Here is a 13,340-nt window from a genome sequence, read left to right on the forward strand (position 1 = left end):
CAGGTAGGTAATCTATTAGAAAAATTACATTAACACTAGAAATCGCTATCATAAATCGATAAATATTGATTAATATTATAACATAATAGCTGATATTTTATGTCCTCAGAAATTACTACGTTATTATAGTTTACTATAAAACACAGAGCCATACTAAATTTCTTTTCAGACGCTTTTAACAAACTTAAATTACTGATTAAGCAAAAAAAGTTATATTCAATCAAAATTTTAATAAGTATAAATTATGACGACATACTTTGAAGAGACAACTGGTATTGCGGACATGGTATTGCTAGAAAACTCCGACGAAAAGATATTAATCGAAAACCTAAAGAAGCGACTACGTAAAAACATAATATACGTAAGATTAGATATATACATATGTATATATATTATACGTTTATAGAAATTAAGAACTAAATAAAATGTAAGTAACTACCTATCTATTTACTATTGCGATTTGCAATAGGTTTTGCATACGATTTGCAGATTGAATTTGTGAAATAACTTATAAAAACGTAAATATTTGACTTTATAATTTAAAACGATTGTTTGAATGTTATAATAATTTATTTAGTACAATATATTAATATAATTTGATATCTATTAATTAAAGCACCAGCTCAAACTAATATGTTTAATTATCAACATATAAATTTAAAAGTATTAATATATTATAGTAGGTACCTATTATAGTATAATATTTTGATCAAAAAATTAATGAACTGCTGTATAGAGATATTTTATACTTATATCATGAGCAGTATATTATGATAGATTAATGATGAATAATTTGTAATCAAAATTGAGGATATATTTTTTACCTATGATCTCAAAGCTATTAAAATCGTTCTATAAAATATGTTCACAGACATGTATCGGGGAAGTTCTAATAAGTGTTAATCCGTACAAGACTCTGTCAATATACAGTGATAAATTGATGCTCAAATATTACAACAAACACCATGTTGAAGAAATACCACATATGTGAGTTATTAATGCAGCTTATTAGTTATACTCAAATAATTTATGGTTAAAATATAAAATAGAACTCTAAGTAAAATAAAAATATTTGCTCTTTTCTACAAAAACAAGTAGATTTGGAGCATTTATAAACGTTTAAATTTATATTTTATAGATTTGCAACATCCGCAAAAGTCTTTAAATCTTTAAAGGAATACCGACGAGAACAATGCCATTTTAATATCAGGTAAAAATTGTATTCATCAGAAGTAAAAAGCGCACATTATACTGATAAGTATAGTTAATAAAGTTTACTTGTATTGGTATTTACTGGTTTAGTTATGTAATTTATTAAATATATAAATAAAAAAAATCATTGTTTCAACAAAGATTTTGTTGAAACAATTAAAAGTTGATAAAAAAAAACTTTTTAGTTGTTTTGTATGCAATTGAAAAACCAATATTACTATTATTACAAATTAAAATATTAATAATAATAATGAATCAATATATTCAAAAATTAATTTTTACTAGATAGCAGTTTACTAATAACCTACTAGAATATAATATAGTATAAACGGTTTTTAATTTTATTTTTATAATATTTTAACTGATTACTTCCAATGTGTATTTCACTCATGAAACACACATGTCCACAAAACCATAGTAATAAATTGTTTTTACAGATTTAAAATATATAATATTAATATTTTATTTTTAAGCCAATTTCATAATATATACTTGACAATAATTTTTGATAATATATTATATTATCTTTAAGGTTTGTCATTATTTGTAAAGTTTTGAACAATCTGATTTTTATCAAACTTTATAATGTATAACCTATGCAGTACTTTGTATTTTTATTAAATTGCCCTAATTTTAAAAATAATTGTCTAGTATAGTTAGAAAAAAATTATCAACATTCAATTCATAATTTCATAAAATATTTATTAATATTTTATAAAATTGTGTATAATATTAAATTTAAATGTTTCTAATGCCTGATCAAAAAACTAACGAGAATATCGTAATCTTCAATGGTTTATAATATAATATAGTACCAAAACATAATAATATATGTATAGTTTAAGTACGTTATTTAAGTTGTCATAATATTGAAGATTAATCTCTTGAATATAATTTGATAAAAATCATCTGATAATTGATTGTTTAGACAGTTGATTAATATAATTGTATACAAAACTTTAGGAATTATAGCCATCAAACGAAAAATTTGTATTTGGAATATCTTATGGAAAAATATCCATAAATTAATCAATGCAATTCTTTTTTAATTTGCCTAAAACGTAGTAAAAAAAATCCTTTATTTTTACTGTACAACAAAATGCAAGTAAATATCTATAACCTTCCATTCTAATATTGCTAACCACTGATGTATTCATCACGTTTAAGTAGGTATCAACCTTTCTCGTTCCTAGAATTACTAAAATCAATACAACCCGATACTGCTACAGTATTTATATATTCCAAAAAGTTCTGAGTTGTGACACAATTAAATGGACAGCTCCATTATTCTTCACAGCATAACTAAATATTTAAAAAAATAGATTTCACATTTGTTTTTCAAATAATTAAAAAATAATTTTTTAGCCAATATTCATTATACACACATTATCAATAAAATAAAATATATTATTATTAGAAATTTTATAAATATTTATCTGTAGATACTCAAACTTTAATTGCTTAATATTTTATATTTTATAAATTTATAATTAACTTTTATTTTTAAAGTTATGTTTAAAGTACTATCTTTTATTGACTTTATCACTTACTTATTAAATTGACATGTCTGGTTTTTATATCATATTCATTTAGTTTACTTGAAGCTATAATAATATGCTAATAAGAACAATTTGAACTTAGAATTTTTGACCAATAAAATATTACTACGTTATCTTTACTAAGCAATATACCAATGTAAAAAAAAATTATTTAAACCAAATTACCTACACTAATATCAAAATTACAAAAAACGTTTTTATAATTTTTCAATTTAATAACTTATTTTATTCTTTATGAAAAATGTCAAAACATGCCATGAATATATTAAAAATTTATTACATATTTTTAACTTTCTTAAAATATTAAATTTTTAATAGATACACCTACTATATTATATACCGTCTATATCATAGTTAATTACATCATGTTATCAGCAAAAATTGAAATCACCATTTGACAACAACCGCGGACCACGAATAATATCCAATTATCCAATCTATTATACACTCCATGCAACACATTAAGCATATAATTTTAGACACTTATATATTTGTTTTCAATATTATTAAATTATAATAAAAATTTCTTAAACTACTTAATTAACTAGGTATCTAATAAGTTAATAATATTATACAGTGTGATTACTTTATAGGTTTTACAATAAATATTTCAGCTGGATGACTTTTAATTTGATTCGTGGTTTTGATAACCTATATAAATGATTTGATATTACACTTATTTTTAAAAATTTTAAATTTTATCCTTTTTGAGTTCCGATTTTAAAAACTTTAACGGCCAAAAGTTGTTCCAAGTGATCTTTGATTAGACCAGGCTAACATTTAAACCATACAAATCGATAATGTTAAATTAAATCATGAAAATTTAATATTTGTTAAAATAAACCGGTGACATTAAATCCGTTATAAGAATATGTCCATGACGTGTTACGTAGTTCCATGTCACATATTATACGTGACACCGGTCTAATTAAAGACCCACCCATGTCACATATATATGTGACATGTGACTGTGAACGTGTGAATTAAATTAGTTTTTATTCAACTTCGACTTATAAAATTTTTTAAATTCTGAGCGGATTAATGAATGTATTGATTTAACTATGATATGTGTTTTTTTTATATTCGATAAAATACATATTATTACATTATAATATATGGAACATACGATATATTAACATATACAAACAAATATAAATTATAAATATTGATAATTGTAATTAAAATTAATTTTTATTTAATGAAATTACGAATTTAAAGCTATTATAATAATTACTTAGAGTTGAATCTGCCAATAACTATTACACGCCTATTTATTATTATGTTATTTTACTAAACTTAACTATGCATATATTTCTAAAATGTAGATATATGAATACAAAATCAATTTGTTATGTACACAAATTTGATTTTACATTTCAGGTGAGTCTGGATCAGGAAAAACAGAAGCATCCAAAAAAGTTTTAGAATTTATTGCGAAGGCGACACACGGTGACCATATTATTCAAATGATAAAAGATAAACTCCTTGTAGCAAATTTAGTTTTAGAAGCATTTGGTAATGCCAAAACTTGTAATAACGATAATTCTAGTCGGTTTGGAAAGTATATGGACGTGGAATTCAATCCCATGGCAAGTTGAAATTAATAAAAATGTTTTTATACATTAACACATTCGTGGATATGTATTACTATAAATCTATAATAGTAGAATATAAGTCGTTAAAAAAAATACTCTACTATTATAGCAGTATTATTTTAATTGGTTTCATTTATGAAATATTATATTTCACTCTCTCACTGCAGTCTGCAATATTTGTGGCACTCTATTATTTATACTTAATTTTTTATAAAATATTATTATTTATAGATATTTTCAAGTAAATTTCTGAGAGTATATAATATTTTTTACAAAATATTTTACTGTCCACGAACGTGTTAAGAATATGTTAACGGATATTAACATAATTATACATACATTTTATACGCAAATCGTAATAATGCTAATTTTATAAACAAAAGTAGAGTATTAATATATATATTCCATTAGCCGTATACAAAAATAATAAATTGTAATGCATAATTGTTCATACTTTTATAACTATTATCAATATATACATATTATATTATATACTTACTTCATTCTTAAAAAACTACTATTGGATTTCTTATAGGGACAGCCAATAGGTGGTAATATTTTAAACTATCTGCTTGAAAAGTCTCGAGTTGTTAAGCAGGCTGAAAATGAAAGAAACTATCATATATTCTATCAGCTGATCAATGGAGCTGATAAATGGTTAGCCGAACTCTTAAAGATTGACAAGGACGTTGATTATTTGTACGTGAGAACAGACAAGAATGACAGTGACGGTTTCGAAAATGAAGTTTGTTGAGCCTATTCTAAAATATGCAAAATTTTATTTTATTTTCATTTTGGCTTTAATTTTTTTATAGCCTATAATTAATGAAGATTCGAATAAATATAAAGAAACTTTAAATGCTCTTCAAATCCTAGAATTTAATTTGGAAGAAAAAATGGATATACTGAAAATTGTCGCTAGTATTTTGCATTTGGGTAATGTTAAAGTTCTTGAACGTGATCAAATGAGCAAAATTGAAAATATCAGTGCAATCCGTATAGTGGCTGATGTAATATAATATTTTTTATTAATATAATAAATCTTAAAATAGTGGTCATTGGGGGGATCGTATTTGATATTTAGTTTTAAATAATATTATAATATGTTTTTTGTGTTTAAATTTTTAGTGTAGACAACATTTTTTTATATTGATAATATGATTTTCTTGTTAAAATTATATAATTTACATGGTTATAAATGCTCTTGTTTCAATAGTTGGATGATTATCTAATAATAATTCGTTAGATTGTAAAATTTTAGATACTCGGGATGCAAGTATAATTGTTTATGGGTTTAGTAGATGTATAATTTTGCCATTACCTATAATATAATCCTTATAATATACTCAATTTTCTTATAAATTTTCAATTAATAAACCTAATTTTTTATAAGCTTAAATTCTTACTTGCATTTTTTAAAAAAAAAAACGTTTGTTGTTGATTGGGGTTTGAGTTTTTTTCGGAGGCTTATCAATTGAAACATTTTGAAGTATAAATTATACTTGAAATGATATATTATAAGTCATTTTTATTATTTTTATTATGGATATAATAGTTTTAAGAGATTTATTTTGCAGTTTTGAGCATTTTTGATATGAACGGTCGATTTATGAATGAAATGTTGAGAATAGGATGTTTTCAATTAATTTTTGTGAATAAAATGTATTATTCCAGCTTTAATGGTGTATATAAGTACAAATAAGTATTATTTGGGTATTTTAAAGTATAATAAATATAAACGTATTACCCATGTGTTTGAGCGTACGATATGGCGTTAGTGTAGAACTATTGGAACCTTATTTAATGATAACATTGACAATAGGGTGTACTATGTGTTACCTCCGTGATGTTAATATGGCATAAATATAGTTACGAACTGGGTTTTATTTTAATAATTAAATTATAATATAATTATTGACCTGTATCAAATATTTGAAATGATACGATTAAATTATGAATTGTTATTATCATAATTGTTTATATTAACTAATTTTGCATATTATAATAATTTATTCAGCTGTTAGGAGTTCCGAAAAATGATCTGATATTCGCATTGACAAACAAAACAATAAGAGCCCACGGAGAAGTGATTCAGTCACGTTTGGACGTAGAAATGTCGATTTTTGCAAAAGACGCATTAGCTAAAGCCATTTACAGTAGACTGTTTGAATGGTTGGTAATGCATATAAACAAAACACTCAAAACTACTGTTCGTAAAAACAGTGGTCGCATTAGCAAAAATAAATCAATTGGTATATTGGATATTTATGGTTTTGAAATTTTACAAATCAATGGGTAAGTGGTGTATTTATATTTTACACTTCGATAATATACCCATAAAATATATTTATGTATAAATAAATCATAAATAATTTTTTTTTAATAATATTGTTATAACTAAATACGAGTAATGTATTCCATAAAATCACATGTATGAAAAATATTATTTATTTACAAAATAAATAAATAAATTACAAGATTATAAGCACTAATCTATATGTATTGATATTAGATCATTATTAGTGATAGACTTATAGATACAATTATTAATAAGTAATTTTTATAACTGTTATATTAGAATATAAATTTTTACACATAATCATATTTCTAACTTAAAATACCTAAATAATGTTGCGTAATGTGCCATTTAGTGTTATATTTAAAAATTAAATGAAAATTCTCTAGTATTATTAAATAATACTATAATTAAAAATTAATTCCAAACATATTAAAACTTAATTTAATTTTAGATTTGAACAGTTTTGCATCAATTATTGTAATGAAAAGTTGCAAAAGTTATTCCTCGACTTAACACTAAAGTCAGAACAACAAGAATATTTAAGCGAGGGCATCGAGTGGACTGTTGTTGAGTACTTTGACAACGGTATAATATGTGACATGATTGAAGAAAGGCACAAAGGTATGGTACCTCCTATATACGTATGTATATTTGATTTATTTTCAAATAACTAACACCTCATCATATTATTCTAAGGGATCATTTCGTGTCTCGATGACGAGTCTCTTAAACAAACTGATGTGTGTAATAATTTAATTTTACTCAACGAGTTGGCGAGACGTTTCAAAGAACATGAACACTTTTCATGTTATCAAACTGTAAGTGATCCACTAATCAAGAAGACAATAATTTTACCTACAGTAAGTATAATGTTAAAACATTAACTACCACAAAAATATATATACTAACATGTTTAAATATTAAAAGGAATTCGTAATCAAACATTTTGCTGGTGCAGTGACGTACGATGCTTCCAGTTTTTTAGAGAAAAACAATGACTTTCTATTTGGAAATCTGAGCCAAATAATGTCCCGCTCAACTAACGCGATCATAAAGGTAATTCAATACATAATAATGTATACACATTCTACTATATATCTCACCAGGAAATTTTAGTCTATTTTTTCAGATTGCCAGACGCCTAACAAGAAAATACCAGAGACTACAATAAAGCAATTCAAAAATAGTTTGAATCGACTCATAAACACATTATCGTCAAAAGAGCCTTCGTACATTAGATGTATCAAACCAAATAACTACAAAGAATCCGGTAGGTATAATATTAATAATTAATCAGTGGTCCAGTCAAACGGGGGATTAAGTTCCTTGCATGAACTTTTTTTTTTTTATTGAATTGATTTAATAGTATAAATATTTTTAACACACATTGTAATTTATAAATATAATATTTGGTGATATTATTACAATCGTAATTATAATTAAAAATCACCCCTGAAGAAACTGTTTTACTATTATGGTACTACGTCAGTTATAATATAGTTACAGTTTCAATTGCATCATCATTATATTTAAATTGCAGACAATTTTGATGAAGAAGTGATCAGTAAACAAGTGAAGTACATGGGCTTAGTCGAGATACTCCGTATCAGGAAAGCTGGTTTTGCATACCGTGGTCAATTTGAAGTATTTTTAAATAGATACAAAAGCTTGTGCCCAGACACTTGGCCCGATTGGAAACAACGATATAACGGGGTAGCTGTTGAGGCAGTAAAACGATTGATTGAACATTTGCAGTACACGAGCGATGATTATAAAATCGGAAAGTACGTGAACAGTAGCAGCAAGTGCCGAGCATTTTTTTTTTTTTTTATTAAAATTAATTAAAAACATACTTGGCGCGGCTATAGAAGTTTTAGTCATTTTGGATTGTTATAATTATTATAACAATCGATGTAGCACATCAAATAATAACCTTCTATATCACAGTAGAAATTAAATCGTAAAATTTGAAAATATCACATTGATTTTTTTTTTTAGCTTTTTTATAACATTATTTAGCGCCGAATTATGGTAAATTCGTGACATGCTAATTATTCGATATTTGTTACAGGACTAAAATAATGATAAAAAACCCACAGACGGTTTTTGAAATCGAAAACCGATTTCAAGCGTCCAAGCACACGTTGGCTACGATTATTCAATCGTTGTGGCGTGGACACATGGCCCGTAAACGATACACACGGACCAGGACATTGGTGATATGCTGTCAGAGGTTAGCAAGACAACGTTTGCGGTACAGGCGGTCGATGAAACTCAGAGCATTCAATGCCGTCACTCAAAAGATAGTTTTCGTTCAGAAAAACATAAGGAGACTGTTGGCCGTGCGCGCTTACAAAAGAACTCGCGATGCCGGACTGACGATTATAAAGTATTGTCATTTGTGGTAATCGTTTTTCGGCACCTATTTAAAAACAAACAACAACAATTTTCAGCTTTGTCAAGGGGTTCTTGTCGAGAAACGATCCGCCAAACGCGTACAACCGTCGATTTGTAGTATACAAACAGACGAAATATCTGATCGAGCTATCTGAAGCGTTACCAAAAAGTCTGATTGATGACTGTTGGCCTAATCCACCCAATTGCTGTGTCGAAGTAAATACGAAATCAACAGTTAAAATATCATATCGTGAATTTTTGTATATTATGAATGAAATATATTTGTTCAAAGGTATCTACCTACTTAAAGGCCTTGCACCGTGGTTGGTTATCAAGAATATATCGAGCAAATTTAGCTAAATGTCCAGAGACGTACGAGCGCCTAAAATTTAAACTTGCCGCATCTGAAATATTCAAAGGTACAAGAATACAGTATTTTACTTGTACTATATTAATAAACACAATAATAGTATCATAAAAACATCAAAGTATAATTTATTTTTTAGGGAAAAAGTCAATATACCCAGAAAGCTTAAAATTTGATTTCAATATCGATCGTGCTGGAATTATTCAAAAACTGATCAATGCTAACCTACAGAACGACGAAAATTCAAAAACTGTTTATCTCGTCAGTTTTTAAATACGAGTTTTTATTTATTTATTATTATAATTATTTTATTTTATTTTTTTTTTTTTTTTTTTTTTTTTAGTATGCCTCAGAAGTCACGAAATTTGATCGCCGAGGTTACCGACCAAGAGTTAGGATTTTGATAATAACTACAGAAAACATTTTAATCATCAAAAAATCTGATAAAAACCAAACTATCAAAGATCAACTGCCGTTGGAACAAATTACGAAGCTGCAGATGACTTCTGGAATGGACAACTTTTTACTTATCAAAGTATCTGAAAAACTAGAAAAATCTAAGGTAAAATCAATATTTCAACATACAACCGTAGTACTTATTTAATAATTATAACGTTATTTCATTAATTTTACTTATAATTCATTCTAAATGAGAATCGGAGACGTATTTAGAATTTTGATCATTTTAAATATTTGATTCTATCTCCCTTTAGCCACAAATGCCCACAATTACATAAACAAAAAGCTTACAACAACTTACTTATTCTCAACATTTGGTACATATAAGTCAAATCTTCAGATTTCTTCGTAATTGTATAATTATCTAATTTAGGAAACTTAGAAATAAAATTTAAATTTTTAAATTTTTCTTTACATTAAATTACTTAGTTTATTATTATGCCCCTAATTTTAATATGCTATTGTTTTTATAATATTACAAAATCAGCAGATACGTTCTACTAAATGTTCGAGACAATTAATACAATAATAATGTACCTACATGTACCTACAATTCATTATAAACCATAACGACAATAGAAAAAAGTAATATTGAAATAATTCACTCTGTTAGGTACTTAGTATATCTATTTGATTTTCTAATAAAAAAAGGGTAAAATATAAAATAACGAAGTATAAATTAGAAATAAATTAGCGCAGTAACGAGTTGTGTCCCAATGTTTTATAAAGTTTTACACAAGTTGTGTGCTGAAAAATTCAAAACGATATTTTTTACAAGAATAAAACATGTCGTTTCATTAATTAAAATAAAAAAAGTTTTTATAAATTTAAATCGAGAAATCTGTTTTAACTATAATAATATGACTTTCTATACGAACTTTTTCATTTTTCGTGTAAAATATTATGGTATATAACATACTTTTATTTTTTAATAGATAAATTCACGATTTAAATTTATGAAAATTGTTTTATTTTAAATGTTTGCTTTATAGTTTATATGTAATTTTTTTTTTAAACTTATATGTTAGTTTAACTTCACTTAAAATTAATTAACTATATAATGTAATGTAATTTTATTACAACTATTAATGTCGTTATTTTTATTTCATATTTGTATTTATTAAATGAAAAAACGTTGATTTCTGTTAGATTAGATTAAAATTTTTACTATAATAATATGACTTTTTTATACGAACTTTTTCATTTTTCATATAAAATATAATATATAACATACTTTTAATTTTTTCATAGTTTAATTCACAATTTGAGTTTATAAAAATTGTTGAACACAATAAATTTGTGTTACCCGAAATAAGCCGAAGGACATAATTCAGTATTTGGGACACAACTCATTTGCAGCCATAAATTAGATCAATTAAATTAAAAGGATAATTTTGATTTTTGAACGACACAGGAGAAGAAGTATTTTAATACAATTGTATTATTGCACTTCAATATTAGGATAATAAAACTATATTTTGTAAATAAAATAATCTTGATTTTATATAAATTTGTGATATGATAAAAATGCTCATGTATCTTAATTGACGAATGGCGAAAGACGATGGTTGTAAGTTGTAGAGAGTGCCTTCCATAGTATAATATATGCTGTCGTCCCTGAACCATTAAATAGTTTGCCGCCCGGTACAGCAGTGGCACCCTCTTTCCCTTCCCTAAATACGTCTCTGATAACAACGGAACATTGACATAATACCTATATGTTGTGTTGTTATAAACTTAGGGAGACGTGCTATTAGAAGTTCCTTACTTGGTCGAATGTGTGACGGCTCTTTCGAAACAAGCACCTGGGATAGTAGAATTCATCAATATGCAAGAGAATTCATGGTACATATTATTAGAATAAAATAAACTAAGCCTAATTGATATGCATATCATCACATAACTCAGAACAGTGTAGCGTAGAATATATTAGTATAAGTATAAATAGCAATATCTTATATATCCACATACTCGTAATAATAACTAAATATTATAGATGATTGTTCTTTGTGAATATGGATAATTATTTTTTTTTTTTTGATTTTTTTTAAATGTCTATAAGTACCTACGCCTAATGTATATATTTAATATATAATATTTAGCATGAAACATGACATGAAAAACTCGAAAAATCCTGGATTCATCGAATTCATACCTGTTGCCGTCTCAAAACGCAAAGGAGAAATCCGCAAAGGAAACAATGGGAATTTAACGATTACCGGTTGAACGTAACAAATGTGTTTTTAACCATCGCTGATTTCAAATAAATTAGATTCGTAACTAGCAACTGTCAAACACATCGTGGCGAATGTCAGTCTTGTATCAAAGGGCAAAAGTCAATATCACAATATTTTCGCCCGACGACGTATTTTATATTCCATGTAGAAAACAAAATACACGCGTAATAGTTCACGACATAATAATACTTGGATTGTTCACGTCATTATTATAACATTTTAAAATAAACTAAAATTCAAAAATATTTATTTCGCGTGCAGTTTTAATATTCTAGACTATATTCTAGTCTATAATCTTATATTATACTGCCTATATATTTTATTGACGTACGCTATATCTATGCATACACAATTCGTTATAATATCTACATTGAATAATTATTACTTTTGCTATACTGCTAAAGGTATACTGATTAGATATTAAATTATATATTCCTATAACTGTTATTTAACATTAAGTATTACCACCACTATCCATAATATATAATTTAATTAACGATAATAATATTATAAGATAGATACAATTTTTACTTAGATATCAACAGCATAGTTATTAGCAAACGAAATTAATATTTTATTAAACATTTCATTTTTTTTTTTTTAAATTTACATAAGATAACATTTATTTTCTAAGGATAAAGTCTAACTGCCAGTGATTAATGATGAACTATGGTAGATATTAATTATAAAATATGATGCGCAAAACGAACATTGAGGGATTGGATACACGCAATATTTTGTACACACTATTTCGTACCTACTATATTAAATCTAATAATGATGAGGATTAAGGATTTCGAGATTACGCATTTGTGTGTTTTTACTGAATGGATCAAATCACTTCTTGGTTAATCACATTTAAATCAAATACTAACCAAAACAAATTTTATGTTTAATAATTTAACTATGCAAGACGTTATATTTTTTGTTGCCTAAATAAAGTGCACTCACAATAAGTAATTTTTTTAATATATAGTAGTATAATATTATTATTGATAAATTATTTTTTCAAAACTTATTATAAGTTTAATGTTTCATCGACATCTGGTTATTGTATTTTTAATTTTGCAGATTCATAAAAGTTCTTGATGTACAATGAATATTAAAAAAAAAAAAATGTTGTTCAATGCATATTTTTTTTATATATCATATCAATATAGTTAATTAGATTATTATGTATTATATTTCAACATCTGTTTTTTTTTTTTTTTAAAA

The 13,340-nt window shown here is 25.5% G+C and overlaps 1 protein-coding gene across 1 annotated transcript; it reads left to right on the top strand.

The window, feature by feature from the left end:
- Positions 1-244: 244 nt before the first annotated feature.
- On the top strand, positions 245-12,114 carry LOC113557696 (myosin-IB-like). Its single transcript, XM_026963257.1, has 19 exons — positions 245-361; positions 872-987; positions 1,139-1,197; positions 4,140-4,360; positions 4,902-5,111; positions 5,182-5,376; positions 6,384-6,661; positions 7,117-7,286; positions 7,362-7,525; positions 7,593-7,721; positions 7,782-7,935; positions 8,206-8,449; positions 8,737-9,054; positions 9,119-9,278; positions 9,355-9,481; positions 9,569-9,690; positions 9,773-9,991; positions 11,630-11,733; positions 11,991-12,114. Exons 1-19 carry the CDS (start codon positions 245-247, stop codon positions 12,112-12,114), a joined length of 3,231 nt encoding a protein of 1,076 aa, XP_026819058.1.
- The last annotated feature ends 1,226 nt before the right edge of the window (positions 12,115-13,340 follow it).

The sequence above is a fragment of the Rhopalosiphum maidis genome, chromosome 1 (assembly GCF_003676215.2).
Source record: "Rhopalosiphum maidis isolate BTI-1 chromosome 1, ASM367621v3, whole genome shotgun sequence".
NCBI classification, from domain to species: Eukaryota; Metazoa; Arthropoda; class Insecta; order Hemiptera; family Aphididae; genus Rhopalosiphum; species Rhopalosiphum maidis.